This window comes from Marmota marmota, unplaced genomic scaffold (assembly GCF_001458135.2).
Source record: "Marmota marmota marmota unplaced genomic scaffold, marMar, whole genome shotgun sequence".
NCBI classification, from domain to species: domain Eukaryota; kingdom Metazoa; phylum Chordata; class Mammalia; order Rodentia; family Sciuridae; genus Marmota; species Marmota marmota.
The window spans coordinates 3535530-3551923 of NW_026000249.1; the positions used below are offsets into that span (position 1 = coordinate 3535530).

The window sequence follows — 16394 nt, forward strand, 5'->3', positions numbered from 1 at the left end:
GATTCCCAATTTGAGTCCCGCTTCCTAGACTTCTAGCCCAAATATCAAACTTTCTATTCAATGTCTTATCTGCCTAATGAGCACTCAAAATCAACATGTGCCAAAGACAACTCAGCATTTACCCTATTTGCTAATATGTTCCTCCATCCATAGTCCTCATTCCAGAAATGTCTCATGCCATTTACCTGATGGTTTGTTCTTCTCATACTTCACATCCAACTGATGTTCCATGAGTTCAGAGATCATATTCCCCTCTTAGTTGATGATGAACCTCTGGAAGTTATCCCAGTGCCTGATACATTGTAGATATTCAATAATAGTTGTTGGATGAATGAATGACCCTAATCCCTTACCAGGTATTTTGGTTCTACTGGGAATCCATCCATTTCTCCCTACCTCCACCTCTCCTACTCCAGTCCAAGCAACCAGATTCTATCTTTTGAAACAACTGGTATACCCACTTCCATTTTTTTCCTCCCTCCAGTCTATTTTCCAGACTCCTGCCATGATGTTTTTCTAAAGGAAAATCTTATCAAATAACCTTGTTACTTATAACCCTTCAGAGCTGTGCCATTAGTATATAAGCCCCATGACTCTAATTTGACTCACAAGACCCTCTATGACATAGCTGCTGCCCACCTCTTTCAGCTCATCCCCTACCAGCTCTCTTTTTGCTCTAGTCCTCTGGTCTTCTATGGATTCTTCAAGCATAAGCCTGACATCCCTTATGTCTTAGTCTATAGTCATTCTGTTCTCTCTGCTAATAATATTCTTTCTTTTACTTCATGCGGTTGACTTCTGTTCACCTTAAGTCTCATTTAAAAGTTGCACCCTCAAGGAGAACACCTCAGACCCCTATAATGTATTATGTTTCCTTACTTTAAGCTTCTGTATTAGACTATGTTTAGTGACATTATTACTCCTACTCCCTTGCCTAAAAGTTTATAAGTCAGGGACCCTGTATTCCAAGTTCACCTCTGTATCCCCAGAACCTAGCACAATGATCAATATATATCAATGCCCATTAAGGATTACACTGGCTTTTTTGACATCAGGAAATAGGTAAGGCCCTTCCTATTGGTACTGTACAGCATATTGCTTGCAAGCCTGCAGTTAAGAAGTTGAGAAGTAATCTCTAAGATTTTGTTGCTAGATTAAAATCTAATTAACTGAATCCCACATTTCTTATAAGAAATATGGAATAAAAATCACATAGGCAGAATTTTCTCCTATACAACTTTCTTGTTTCCCATGTTTTCTTTTTAAGTCCAGCTCAAATGTCACCTCCATGTGACACCTTCCTCCTCTTTCCCAGATAGATAGTTCCACCATTCATTTTGCTCCCCAAACATTAGCTTTGTGTTATTAAAATAAGAAGTGAAAATGGGTTTTGCTGCATTATTAAGGTTTATTACAGACATGTGTAGTTAAGAAATGGACTCTCTGAGTACTCAATTTGTGGATGGGTTGCTTGCAGAATAAGAAAAAGTTACATTACCTTGTTCATCGAGGTATGGAATAGTTGGTTTTACCAACTAATTTCAATCTCGTGTTCTAATCTTAAAGCCATTAAGTCAAGTAATCCAATCAAAAATGGGCAAAAGACCTGAATGGAACTAGTATGGCAATATGTAAATCAATGGATGTGTAACTGATGTAATTCTGCAATCTGTATATGGGGTAAAAATGGGAGTTCATAACCCACTTGAATCAAAGTGTGAAATATGATATATCAAGAAATTTGTAATGTTTTGAACAACCAACAATAAAAAATTTTTAAAAAAAAAGACCTGAATGGACATTTCTCCCAAGAAAACATACAATGGCCCTTAAACACAAGAAAGATGCTCCATTCATTAGCCATCAAAAGAAAATGCAAATCAAAATCACAAGATACCCCTTCTCATAAGGATGGCTATAACTTTAAAAAATGAATAGTACGTACTGTAGAGTATATGGAGAAATTAAAACTCTCTTACACTGCTGGTACAATATGAAATGATACAATCATCTTGAAAAGCAGTCTGAGAGTTCCACAAATTTAAATATACAATTACCATATGTCTTAGTTCAAGTTGCTACAATTAATTGCCATAGACTGTGTGGATTATAAACAACATAAATAAATTTCTCACAGTTCTGGAGGCTGGAGGTTCAAGATCTGAGTGCCAGCATGGTCAGGTTTGGGTGAGGGCTCTCTCCAAGGTTGTAGACTTCTCAAGCTAGCTAGCCATTCTTGCCTCTTTTAAGGACACTAATACCATTCATGAGGCTCTACTCTAATTAGACCCCAAAGGTCTAATTAGATCCCAAAGGCCCCACCTCCAAGTACCATCACATTGGGATTAGAGTTTCAACATATAGAATTCTGGAGACACAATTTTTCCATCCATTGTACCATATGTCTCAGCAATTCCTCTCTTAAGTGTATAACCAAGACAAATGAAATCTATTTCCACAGAAAAATGTATACCTACACTCATAGTAACATTACTCATAATGGCCAAAGCTGGAAACCACCCAAATATCCATCAACTGACAATTGATAAACAATATATGTTATTTCTATTCAGTGGAATATTATTTAGCAATAAAAGGAGCAAATTCTTATTATGTACTACAACACAAACTTTCAAAGTTCCCTTCAAAACATGTTTCATTAAAGAAATTAAGCACAAAAAAACCCCACATGTTGTATGATTTTGCTTATCTGAAATGTTCAAAATAGAAAAATCCAGAGATAAAAAGTAGATTTTTGGTTATCAAGGGATGGCAGGACGGGGGGAATTAGAATTGGTTCTTGTTGAAGTAATGTAAATGTACTGGAATTAAATAGTACTGGTGGATGTATAACATAGTAAGAATACTAAAATTCACTGAAGCATACATTTTCAAATCGCAAATTTTATATCCCAATTTTTTTAATGGTAAAATAAAAAAAAATCTTAAGGACTTCATAGTCCTTAGCCTAGTACTCATTTACTCAGCTCACATTCCTTGGTTCTTCTTTGGACATAGTTATCTGCAGATTGTAGGTCAAGATTGTAGTGTCCCTTGTAGAATTGTAATACACAGATTAGATTGTGACAGATGGCTGCATTATTTCTCAGTCAAAGCTCTTTGGCAGGGTTGGGGGATAGAGCTCAGTGACAGAATACTTACCTGACATGGTGCAAGGCCTTGTGTTCTATCCCCACCACTGAAAAAAAATAAAATAAAGCAACTCTTTCTAAAAGCATTGTAATGATACCTACTATGGTGCCCTATATTGTAGTGTACAACACCACAAACATAAGAGAGCAAGCCTAGCTCCCTTTCTCATTGCTACATTCCATGTGCCTAAGTCAATGCTTAGAAAAAAGCAAATATTTAATGGGTGTTTATTTTAAAGTAAGAGTACTTGCTGGAAGAAAAATTTGCCTTCCAGGTAATATTTGGCAATGTCTGGAGACATCTTTGATTGTCAAAACTGGAAGGTATATGCTATTGACACCTATAGATAGAGAACAGGGATGCTGCTTAATGACCTACAATGCACAGGACAGCTCCCAACAATGAAGAATTATCTGGCCCAAAATAACAGTCATGTAAAATGTTGAGAAACTGTATGCTAAGTGGTTGAGTGAATGATTTATGAATTCCATTTAAAAACTTTTAAAAGTTCCCTTCAAAAAGAAGTAAATAATAAAGTGAACCTTATAATTTGTGCTGTCAGTTAATAAAATATCCCAAACCATATCTTTGTAGCTCTTAACTGAGAAACTAATTTGTAGGAAAGGCAGACTATGAGGGAATTCTATAAGCTTGTTTAACTGTCTGACCATGACTAAGATATTATTAACTGGCATAAAAGTCCTGTCACAGAAAGCACATGGTAAAATGTACATTCCTTATCTGATTAAAGAACCCAGGAAACATTTTACAGTGTTTTAAATATTTCTGAGAAATATCAAATATAGCCAGCCCTCCACAAAATATGTAATGGAAGTCTTCTTTTCTAGTCTTGATAGCAACCCTGCCCAATGCCAAGACAGTTAAATAGGTAAGTGTGCAAGGAACTTCCTCACTGGTTACACTACCAGGGGACAGGGAGCTCACTCTTTCAGGGCTCTAAATCAGGGATCAGAAACTACAATCTGCAGACCAAGGCAGAGTGGCCCCATTTTTACACAACTCATGAGCTAAGACCAGTTTTCATATTTTAAATGGTTGATGATGAATCAAAAGAATACTATGTATGTATGGCACATGAAAACCATGTTAAATTTGAACATCAGTGTCCATAAATGAAATGTTATTGGAACAGTTATGCCCATCTGTTTACTATTGCCTATAGCTGCTTTTCCTCCTGGACAGGGACTTCAAGGCCCACAAAACCTAAAATACTGACCATCTGGCCAATAAACAGTAAACATTTGATGACTTCTCCTCCATAGTTAAAGAGTTTAGCAAATTGTACTTCCAGGAGGCCATGTGGGATGAGAACAAACCCTCGGCTAGAGTCCCCAACAGCTGGCTCTACTGGGGATCTACTCAAATGGGCAGGAGTTTCTGCCTCTGTAACATGAGAGGGCTTAATGGAAAAATCTCTAGCTCTTAACTGTCCATAGTGTGCAGTGATTCCAGTCTGTTCAGGAGTTCCCAGGTGGCCAATGAGGTAAAAGTGCTGAGCTCTCGTATGCACTAAAGCCACACAGCCAGTGAGCCACATTATCACACTCAGCACTGAAACAGCCCCAGAACTGGATAGCCACTGTGCCCATACAGAACAAATTTGAGATGTGGCACTCTACCAGGTTAAAAAAACATACATTTTTGGGTCACTCTACCAGGTTCAAAAACATACATTTGGGGTCATTTTTATGTGCCCTAGCTTTAAAGATTATGTAATGCTGGGGAAGAAGGAAACAGACAAAACTATTGGAGAAGTCTGGTGAGGGATGATAGCAGAGGCTGCCAACCCCAAAATTCAGGTTTTCAAAGTGGAATTTAGCACTTCCTCATGTCTGTTGAAATGAACCAGAAAAAAAAGAAAAAAAAAAAAGAAATGAACCAGGTTCTTGACATTTCTCCAGTTCCTTTAGGAGCAGGGAAGAGTTTCTGTTGCCTTTTCTGGTTTTTCAATACTAACATGTGGCTCTTTATCCACAGTCCAAGGGATCATGGGTTGTCAACATTGGCACGCCAGCCTGGGGTCTGTCACTATGGAACTAAACTGGCCTGCTGCTATGGCTGGAAAAGGAACAGCCAAGGAGTCTGTGAAGGTAAATTTTATAAAATCTCAGCTCACACTACACTCAGATCAGTATCCTTAGGTTTTTAATCTGTGATACCACAGGCTGACACAAAATTGCCAGTGAATTCCCCAGGGTAGGAACATGGATAACTACCAATACTCAAAGTCCCCAGTGAGATCTCTTCCCATCTGGGATGTGGCCAATATTGTCACACTAGACATGTTTATCTTAGGAGACTCTCTGGTCAATTATTTTTGCTACTACCTTAGTAAGTATAACTGGGTTGTTTATTTCTGTTTTAGTTTTGTTTAATGTGGAGAAACTGAGATGGGCAAAAACAGGCTAATTGATTTCTTCTTCTAATTACAAATTTTTCCAACTGATTTCTAATGAAATAAATTTTTTAAATATTAACCACTCAATCAGTAGGTTTTAGCCACAGAAAAGTAAACCCTTTACCTTATAGACTTGTTACTTACATTTTTAAATTTTATAAGGCTAGTTTCTAAACAACTGCAATAAATGCATGCATATATGCAACAATTCTAAGTATTTTTCTGATACTCTTATACAAATTGAAAACTAAACCATAATTTGCCTCACACATTGTTTCAAAGACAACATGTTAAGAACTCTGAGAGAAGCCTTTGATAATTTCAAGAGGTTTGGGGAGGACAGAGACAATCACAGAGTTTTGTCTTGTTCTGTATTTTACATGACTTGCCACAAAGACTATGAGTTGCAGTATAGAGGGATCAAATCTATATACCTCCTAGCTAACTTTCTGAACAGGGATGCAGGGTAAGAATCTGGTCTTACCATCCCTGAGCAGGTGGAAAATGCCTGAGCCTCAGTCCTTCATCTGCTAAGTGGGATAATAGCATGGCTGTATGCCCGGTAAAAGCATTAAAATGTTAGCTATTTGTAGGAATAACAATGCTACCTTCTTCTTGCTGGTCTGTCCATGCACCAATCTCCTCCTCTCTAGCTGTTGCAAAAATATATAGATTGACTATAGGTGCGGGAAGGACTTGATAATATTTATCCATGGAACAATGGAGGACAATGATAGTGCTCCCACATGTTCTATATTATATAAAACCTTCCATCATTGTGGTTCCCATGGGATGAGATGGCAAGAGCATGAAAATGATAGAAAAATGATCATCATTGCCTACTCAGAAAAAAGAAGCTAGAGCATACTGTGGGACCTGTGTCAATTAAAAGGGTGGATAGATCCTCACTTTGGTTGGTTTATATTGTCATGATCAAGGATATTGTGAACTAGACTAACATGGGTGATCTTGGGCAAGGTAGGTAAGCTCACTAAGGCTTCATTTTCTCCTCTGCAACATGGAGAGAGTAGTACCTGCCTCAGAGGATACAAAGAGTAAGCATTAAAAGGTTTGCTTATTACCTGGTACACATGGAATATACCTCATAAATTACTATCGACTTCTGTCTATTAAAGTACCCATGATAAGAAGATTAAATGCAGCTTTATTCTTTTTCTAGACACAACATAACACATTTTTATTTGAAGTCAGTCAGGTAGAAAGGGCAAAAACCATGTGACACACATGATTTGGAATCTTTCTTACAGTTGCATGAACCTCAGAACTTACTGCCATAAAACTTGTAAGACACAGCACGTCAGTGGTGAATAAATTAGAGAAAGCTTTAGCATTCTGGAAGGGCTTTGCTTTAACTGGTTCAGAGCGGTTTGTCCACAATGTGCACAGACAATCACATTCTCAATGCTTTAGTGGACTCTATACCACAGGAATGAAAGAATTTAAACCACGGTGTGCAAAGATCAAGCACAGAAGATTTAAGCAAAATGTTCAATATACAAATATTGCAAGCTGAAAAGATTGTTGGTACCTTAACTGCCCCAGTCAAATGTCTGAGTTTTAAATTGCCATGATTTCTTTCTATTTTTTATAGTTGTAGAAGGACAACATGCCTTTATTTTATTTAATTTTTTTAATGTGGTGCTGAGAATCAAACCCAGTGCCTCACACATGCTAGGCAAGTGCTCTGCTGCTGAGCTGCAGCCCCAGCCCAGCAATGATATTTTTACCTAAAAATATGCATCATATTTTTTTTCCAATTTGCATGGTTCCTCTTGATGGTAAAGCTGTATGCTCCTAGAAGCACAAAATAACACAGGAAGTTAGTCCTCCATTGATGGGTTTCTAATTTCTAAGCCAGAGTTTGGGCTGCACAGTTAAAAGAGCACACATCAATCTGCCCAAACAAGCAGAGTCAGACCCTAGTTCCAATCTGCACAGGCCTTCTCCTCCATCTATTTGTTTTCCCTTTGTTTCTCTCAAACCCTATCTCCATGCATGCTGGAGCTTCCCAGCTCTTGGCCTCTGGCCTGTCTAAATCTGCTCCCAGGGGAGGGTCTGAGATCAACTACATATCATTAACCTTAAAATATATGTCACTGTGGAGAGATGGAATAAAGAGTTGTTCATAAACAAATCCCTAATGAAAAGCTGCAGATGGAGGAGTTTTGGGGAGAACTGAACAAGAGAGTTTCACTTTGTGTAAAGCATGCTTCAATTTCTGGCCATTTCAGACATAAACTAAGTTTCCCTTTGCTGTGTGGATTGGCCATTCAAATCACAAATCCACAGTTACTGTAAATTGAAAACATCTTTCTGAAGCTTTGACCTTAGAGCAAGGGTATTATTCACCATTCCTCCTATGTGCTATTTGGCATTTGTCCTGGACTTTCCTGTCTGGATCACATTGGAAATCAGTTTCCAGGGAACAATCAGAGGTCTTCAGGGCTTAAAAAAAATAAAAGATTTATTTTTCTAACATCTGAACTTAAAGCTGCATCACCAAGTACATATCCATAACAAAATAGACACTGGAAATTAAAATCTCTCTCTTTTGACTGTAAAAGTAGAAAAACTTTGCTGGGGAAGCATTGTTCCCCTATCTTCTCAATTATTTGTTCAAGGCTATAAAATGTTCTCCTGTTAAAAGGTCTACACCTATGACTTCATTCGTTATTCAAAAATATTTGCATGTGTAGCATGTTCACAGCACTATATCAAATGCTGTAGGAGAAACAACAATGAATGATTATTAAGTCCCTGTCCTGAAGGCACTTAAAAATCAAGTAATAGACAGAAATTAAGGACAAAGTCAAATAATGCCTAATTTTTTAATAAAACAAAGACAAATGAATTGCACAGGTGATGCCTGCCAAACTTCCATGGAGTTCTCAAAGTTAGATTGAAGTTCTCATATGGCTGGAGAAATTTGTGAAGGCTTCTGGAAGTAGTGACCTTTGAAGGATAGGGAAGATTGAAGGGCCCCCCAGGGGGGGTGACAGTGGTAGAAAGGGGCAGAAAGCAAATGGTATACAATCTAGTTTGGCCACAGTGATGCTTACATCTAAACTAAGACTGAAAAAAAGATGCATGACAGATCATGGTAGATTTTTGTATAAGTATCCCATTGCTGGGTGTTCTGAGGAGAAATCTATAGGTGAGTAAGAGAGCAGGGGAAGAAGTTAGGTAGAGATGTGCTTTTCAAGAGAATTCTAGCTTTTTACTGATCTCACAGGGAGCTCCAGAGTATTGATTGAACCAGGGGATTTTGCTGCCAAGAAAATAAGCTGTTAGACCCCTACATTGGTGAGGCACTAATATCAGATCATCATGGGGAAAGCAAGGAGAGAGAGTCCTACATGATATCCCAGGTGTCTGCAGGCAATGTGGTCTCCATTACCTGGGTGAATATTTGTTCAGTTAATGAATTGGTAGTAGAATGATTGATTGGGTTGGGGACAAAAAAAAAACAGAAGAAGTCTGAGATTTGGGTCTAGGTAACTAGGAAAATGGTGACATTAATAAAATATAGGGTCTCTGGTTAAAGATTCTGGGATCTTTAGGAACAGGCTTGCTTAGAGGTAGACCTACTATGAGCTGGGGAATGAGTGGGCAGAGAAGTAAGTAACATTCACAGGCAATTGCTGAGTAATTCTTTCATACCAAGGCTATTTCCTGAGCTCCTAGTAGAATTTGATCATTCAAAAGAAAAACAGGAAAGAAAATATGAAGGAGATGGGATGGGAATAGGCCAGAGTCAAAAGGGAAGGAACCTTGGCACTTGCCCCAGGATTCCTGTGGGGTCTCTTCCAGTGCAAATATTACTCTTCTTTTATTAAATGTTTTGTGTTGACATGTAAAACTATGGCTATGGTCCTGGTGACTTTGTGTTTCTTTGAGTACGACTGGAGACATGGCAGCTGCTAAGCAAATGAGCACAATAAATTTGCATTTGTCAGATGGTAGCTTTGAGGGTTGATCTTGATCACAAGGAAACTCTGTCCAGTATCTGAGAGGTAAAAACAAATGAGAGAGGGGGCAGATCACCCTGTATGTGTCCCCAAGAAGTTTTCTGCCAAGCAGAAGGTAACTGAATTTGACATACACATTTCACCGTGTCAGCTTCTGTTATGTTATGGTCAGGACATCTTTTTCCTTCACAGCTACATGTGAACCAGGATGCAAGTTTGGTGAATGCGTGGGACCAAACAAATGTAGATGCTTTCCAGGATACACCGGGAAAACCTGCAGCCAAGGTCAGTAAAACAACCCAAGATTGTAGTACAAATTCCATCAGCAGTGGGGTTGCAATGAAATATGGTACATAGGATTTCTTAGGTTATTTTAGTTGAATCTTTAAATGAATGTGATTTCAGGATGAGATTCTTCAGCCAATCATTTCTCCTCGATAAATGTAAAACTTCTGATATCTTTGTCAAGTACCCAATAAAATGCTTTTTTAAAATACAGAATTTTATTATGTTTTTAAACTACCTGAGTAATGTTTGTTTTTTATTCTTAAGAACTCCAACAATGCAAAAGGTCGTAAATTAAAAATTAAGAGTCTCTACCCATAATCCTTATTATAACCATAGTTAACAGTTTGATCTAGTTCCTCAGAGTCCTTTGCTAACTGCAAAAATGCAAGTATTTCTCATGGGCATCTTTACCTGTCAGCATTTGCAAAGCTACTTCATACTTGTTAAGGCCCTATCCCAGTACTTAAAGTGAATATTTTTATCATCTATGAAATAAATGCTTCATTTAACCATTATTACTTACATTGTATCCAATTTTCTTCATTGCAAACATTGCTAAACCAAACATCACTTTACTACATCCTTGCACTTTTGAGTATTTGTGTCAGCTAAGTGTCTAGATGGAATTGTTGAACTAAATAGTATACATATTTTTATTGTAATAGAGACATTTTGAAAAGACAATCTGTGATGTTTGTGTTTGGCTGTTTGTCTGAAGACATGAAGGTGTTTATTTATAATATCTAGAAAAGTGGTCCTCAACTTGGGTGATTTTGCCCTCCAGGAAGAGTTGCCAAATAAAATACAGATGCCCACTTAAAATTAAATTTCAGATAAACAGCAAATAATTTTATAGTACATGTATGTTCCAAATATTGTATGGGATATACATATACTAAAAAAGTGTTACTCGGGTTGAGGATGTGGCTCAAGCGGTAGCGTATTCGCCGGGCATGTGCAGGGTACTGGGTTCGATCCTCAACACCACATAAAAATAAAATAAAGATATTGTGTCCACCGAAAACTAAAAAATAAATATTAAAAAAGTGTTACTCATTTACCTGCAATTCAAATTCAACTGAAAATCATGTATTTTTATTTACCAAATCTGGGAGCCTTACCCCAGGGGATATCTGGCAGTTTTTAAAGATATTTGGAGGGATATTTCTAGCATCTTCCTCACAGACCCTCTGTTTCAAAAGGGGGAATTGAAAAATTATGATTGCACATAATGAGAAATCCATACCTGCTAGTTTTCAAGTCCCAATAAAATATTAACATTGAGGGAGTGATCCAATTAGTTCAAGTTTTGGAGCTGTCATTCATACAAGTGAGTCGAGAGCAGGGATGCTGCTAAACATCCTACAATGCACAGGATAGCTCCCACATCAAAGAGTGAGAAGATGGAAATGTTAATAGTGCTGATGGTGAGAAATCTATGGTGAAGAAAAATGCCTAATTGGAGCAAGGGATCTCCTAATTGGAGCAGACCAAGAGGTTTCACCTCGATGATTTTGTCACCTAGGAGACACTGGCAATGTCTGGAAACAGTTTTGGTTGTCACAAGTGGGTGAGGGGTGCTACTGATATCTACTGGATGGATCCTAGGGATGCTACTAAATGTCCTGCAATACATCAAACAATGATCTGGCATGTCAACAGAGGTTGAGAAACCCTGGCATGAAGAAACAAGCTATAATTATGAAAGTGTCCCCTGTCCTATAACAAAGATCAGCAAATCAAGTTTAGCTGCCCTTAAGAAAAAAAAAGAGTACATCTATATAATGGCATAACTTGGCATAAACATACTTTATATACAGAGATACAAAAAAATGTCCTCTATATGTGTAATAAGGATTGTAATGCAGTCCACTGTTGTCGTGTATTTATTTAAAAAAGAAAGAAAGAAAGAAAGAAAGAAAGAAAGAAAGAAAGAAAGAAAGAAAGAAAGAAAGAAAGAAAGAAAGAAAGAAGGAAAGAAAGGCTGCCAAGGTTCTAGAAGGGAGGGTGACATTTCAGCAACAGGCACACTCTACTCTACCATTCCGAACCCTAGCTGCTTAACCCAGAGGTTAGCTATATACACTGAAGTAGCCTTTTTTGAGCTGCCAGCCATGCAGCCTCAGAGATGAATCTCTGAATCTCTTTAAGTCCTACCACCAACATGGAGGCTAGAGGCCTGAAGGTGCTCCTTAGAACTGCTTGAGAGAGGTGCATCAAGAATCATGTGCTCATGAGTGATAATTCAGCTGTGTCCCTTACCAGAGGCTTCATACCAGAAAATTTGCTTTTCCATATGTTTTAGATTTTGTACCAAGAGACTTTTTCAAGAGATTTGGAATTCAGACCATATTTTTCATGCTAAATTTCAAGTCCTGGTAAAATATTAACATGGAGGGAGTGATCCAATTGGCTCCAGTTTGTGGGCTGTCTTTTCCCTACAGCCTCCCTGCTCAAGTAATCCTGATCAAAGTCCACATATATCCATTTGTGGTGGCAGGCTTCAGCCCTTGACTGATGTCTTTCCCAAAAATGTTCCTTCCAAGAGACAAGTGAGTCACCTCTGAGTTAGGGCCAAATAATGGGGTATTCCTGGGTTTTCTATTATGTCCAATCAGCTTTTTCCAGATACCCCTTTGGAAGCCATTAGGATCCATTAGGGAGATGGCAGGGTTGAAGGGTTGGGCAATGGAGAAGGAAGTTTCAAATGTTCAGCTAGGCTGTTGGGAAATCCCCATATAGGGATCTTTTCAGAAACAAAACAATCATTTCTATCTTTTCCAGGGCACATTTTGACCAATGCCATGCAGAATTTTTGTCTTATACAGAACTTAGTTGTTTCCTTCTTTCTGTATCTTCCTTGGGGGAGTTAAGACATTTCCAAAGAGAAGATCCTCTACTAATGATTCCTTTTAAAGATTTATTTTCTTTCCATATTGTTTTTTTATTTTAATAAAGATAGTACCTATTTTCTTTTTTAATATTTAGTTTTTAGTTGTAGTTGGACACAATATCTTTATTTATTTTTATTTATTTTTATGTGGTGCTGAGGATTGAACCCAGGGCCTCGCATGTGCTAGGCGAGCGCTAAACCGCTGAGCCACATCCCCAGCCCCCCAAAATAGTACCTATTCTTAATGGTTAAACTATTTTTTAGAAAACATTGGAGAGCACTAAGAAAGAAGACACCTTTAATGTTAGAGAATGACAACCATGGCTAGTATTTATAGCATATCCTCCTGGTTTTTTTTTCTTTTTTACACGTTTTCTTTTTTATCTTTTTACAAATTTGGAGTCAAAGTATGCACAGAGCTTTGTAAACTTCTCTTATCACTTAACAACATCCTGTGAACATCTTTACATGGGATTAAACATTGTCTTCTGACCTTACCATCAACAACTTCCTGACAAGAATCCCTCTAGAAGCTGTGTGAACCAAAGCAATTTGGTCAGTCTGGAGCCACCCAAAATAATAATAATTGAAATGAGGCTGTGCTGTCAGCATCTGTCATAGGTTGCCTGGGAAAGCATGAAAGGCAGAAATATCTAAATTGTATATTTCTAACTTTTTATTCAAGTAGTATACACAGAATTGTGCATATACCCAAGATGTATAACTCAATACATCATCTTCATAAACACCCAGATCAAAAAACAGAAAGTTAACAGCCCCACCAGAAGGACTTTCATGCCCCATCCAGTCACTTACATTACACCCCAACAAAACCATATCTTGGCCTCATCTATCACAGTTTAGTGCATCTATTTAATTTTTGCCAAAAATGGAATTATACAGTATGTATGTATGTATCCAGCTTCTTCCACTCAATATCATGTTTGTGAGACTCATGCATCATTGCCTGATGTTCTCATTTCTTCAGTCTCGTTGCTATATAGTATTCATTACATGAATATACAAATCATTTATCCTTCTGTTGGGAAGTGTTTTGGTTAATTCCAGTTTGGGATATTAACATTAGTGCTTTATAATAATCTTTTATTTTTTGGTGCTGAGTATCAAACCCATGGCTGTGTACATGGTAGGCAAGCTCTCTAGCAGTGAGCCATACACCACCCCAACACTAGTGCTATTATGATCATTTTAGTACATTTTTTTTGGAGAGCACAAATCCACATTTCTGTGGGTTTTACATCCAGGACTGTAATTGCTAGATCATGGATGTAGTTTGTTTACATCTAACTTTAGTACATTCTGCCAGTTTTTCTAAGGGCTTTAACCAATTTACATTCCTTCCAATGGTGAATGGTCTTTCCATTTGACCCACATCCTCACCAAGCCTTGAAAACAGAATTTTATAGTGAGAGAAGTAAGTGGTGGAATACAGGGTAGCCAACCAATTGTTCTCCCCAAGATTGGCATCAAGTACTCCCCACCTGGATGTTTCCTGCTTCAGGTAACCTTTCTCCATTTTCTAATTGCCCTTACAGATGTGAATGAATGTGGAGGGAAGCCCCGACCATGTCAGCACAGATGTGTGAATACACACGGCAGCTACAAGTGCTTCTGCCTCAGTGGCCACATGCTCATGCCAGATGCTACTTGTGCAAGTAAGTCTGAGCAGCCAGGCTATTCTCAATAAGTGTTTGAGGCTTGGCTCTTGATATTTAATGTTTTGGAAAAGGCTGACTTGACTGATTTTAAAAAATTCTAATATCGCCCTAAGCTAAAACGTCTTTGGGCACTTATTTCTTTATAAAAATTATGACCAAAAAATCATGACATGAAATTCACCATTTTAACCATTTTTGAAGTATACAATTCGATGGGCTTAAGTATCTTCACAATGCTATACAACCACCACCACTATCATGTTTCAGAAAATCTTTGTCACCCCAAAAGGAAACCTTAGCCATTAGTAGTCACTCCCCACTCTCCCTCCTCACAGCCCTTGGCAGCAGCTTATCTGCTTTCTGTCTCTATGGATTTGCCTCTTCTGGTCATTTACTTTATAAATAAAAAGACTAACTGGGGGGAACAATAAATTATATAACTATGTATCTATATATATGCAGGGGTGGATTGGGTTTCATCACAAAGCTAAGCATGTTAAACAAAATGAGCATATTGTTTTAGGGAGGGGATAAATTTACATGCCATCTCAGGACATCAATCCTTCCCACCAGCTACCTTTCTCACGCTCCTTGTCCAACACCCAAAGATTAGTGGCTCTCTTTGGAAAAACATTTCTGACTCACATTCCTGAAAAGAAAAGGCCTTCTGTGATAAAGAAAACTCATGTCCTGTGGGAGGGTAGGAATCTATATCCATTCACTTATTGAGAGGAAAAAGCTTTTTGGGTTTTAAGTTGCAGCTGAAAGGCAAACCCATCCTCCCTGCCTACCTTCCATCCTCCTCTCCTCTCTCCCCCTCTCTCTTTCCTCCACTCTGTAGACCCTAGCAAACCTGGAGCCCATGCCTTCAGTCAGCTTCCTATGGTTGCAGTCACCTGGACTCCCCGCCTCCCCCCATCACCATCCTTGGCTTTCCCAAGGTTATAAAATCTTGCCTACTACACAGATCGCTGCCTCTTGGCTCCTCTTTGTCCTTTCCCACTTTGGCAAAGTGCCCCCACACCAACAGTCACTCAGATCCTCCTGTAGGAAGCAAGCTTAAGGGATAAACCAGTCATTTGAAGTGTCTTTTAAAAAGAATCATTATTATAAATTAAACAGAAACCCACATGAAACAAATACATACTTTAATGAATTCTTATAAGAAGACACAGGCATATATCTTTTTTAAAAATTTTAAGTGATCACTATAAAAGCCTAGATAGTGGTCCCATTTGGGGAGGGCTGAGGGGAGGAGGTTCTGGCAAAGTTCTATTTGGTTCTTATTTTTAAAAGATATATGCTAATGGATGTTTCTGAAACATTCCACAAGAGGTCTATCAGTGCCAAAATATATCTTTCCTTCAAAGGAAAGGTAGAATTGTGATAATTTTGAAGATTAAGTTTAAAAGAAGATGACTAAAGAGAAAAATAAGAAACAAAAATGAGTAATAAAAAATCAGTAGGTATCTATTGCATTACCTCTATCCATGTACCCTCTTTCTATTTCTGTATATCTAGGAACTACCTGTACCTCCCTGTTTATAGCTTAAGGTATCCAGGTAGCTGCAGACCTCTCTCCTGGATGCTGGTTTTATTCCACCTGGTCTCTTACAGTCTCTCTTGTCCTGGGTGATTGGCATTTTGTGGAGATGGGTGAATGGAAGGAGTATACTCACTGTACTCCCCTGTTGTAGACATTAGTATGAATTAACCCCATGCGTTCATGATCCATATAAACTGGACCCCTATCAGGTAAGTGCATTTTGTGACATAAATTATTTTTAGTGACAAATGACAGAAAAATCCAAAGAAATTATCTAAGTCACTAAAAAAGTTAGAGGCAAGCATTCCAGAACTGCTCAGTCTCTGCCATCCTCAGAGCATTAATCTTATTCTCATGCTGTGACCTCATAGTGACAATATAGTTCCCTCAGCCCCAGATATCATTGAAGGTAGGCAAAACTAAGGGG

At 38.1% G+C, this 16394-nt stretch overlaps 1 protein-coding gene across 1 annotated transcript in view; it reads left to right on the forward strand.

Moving 5' to 3' along the window:
* The window catches only part of Egfl6 (EGF like domain multiple 6), a 59219-nt gene that overhangs the window by 14146 nt on the left and 28679 nt on the right, over positions 1-16394 (forward strand). Inside the window, exons 2-4 of the mRNA XM_015487961.2 lie at positions 5152-5264; positions 9754-9846; positions 14299-14418. Coding sequence (XP_015343447.2) covers positions 5152-5264; positions 9754-9846; positions 14299-14418 — 326 coding nt within the window. The remainder of the gene's footprint in view (positions 1-5151; positions 5265-9753; positions 9847-14298; positions 14419-16394) is intronic.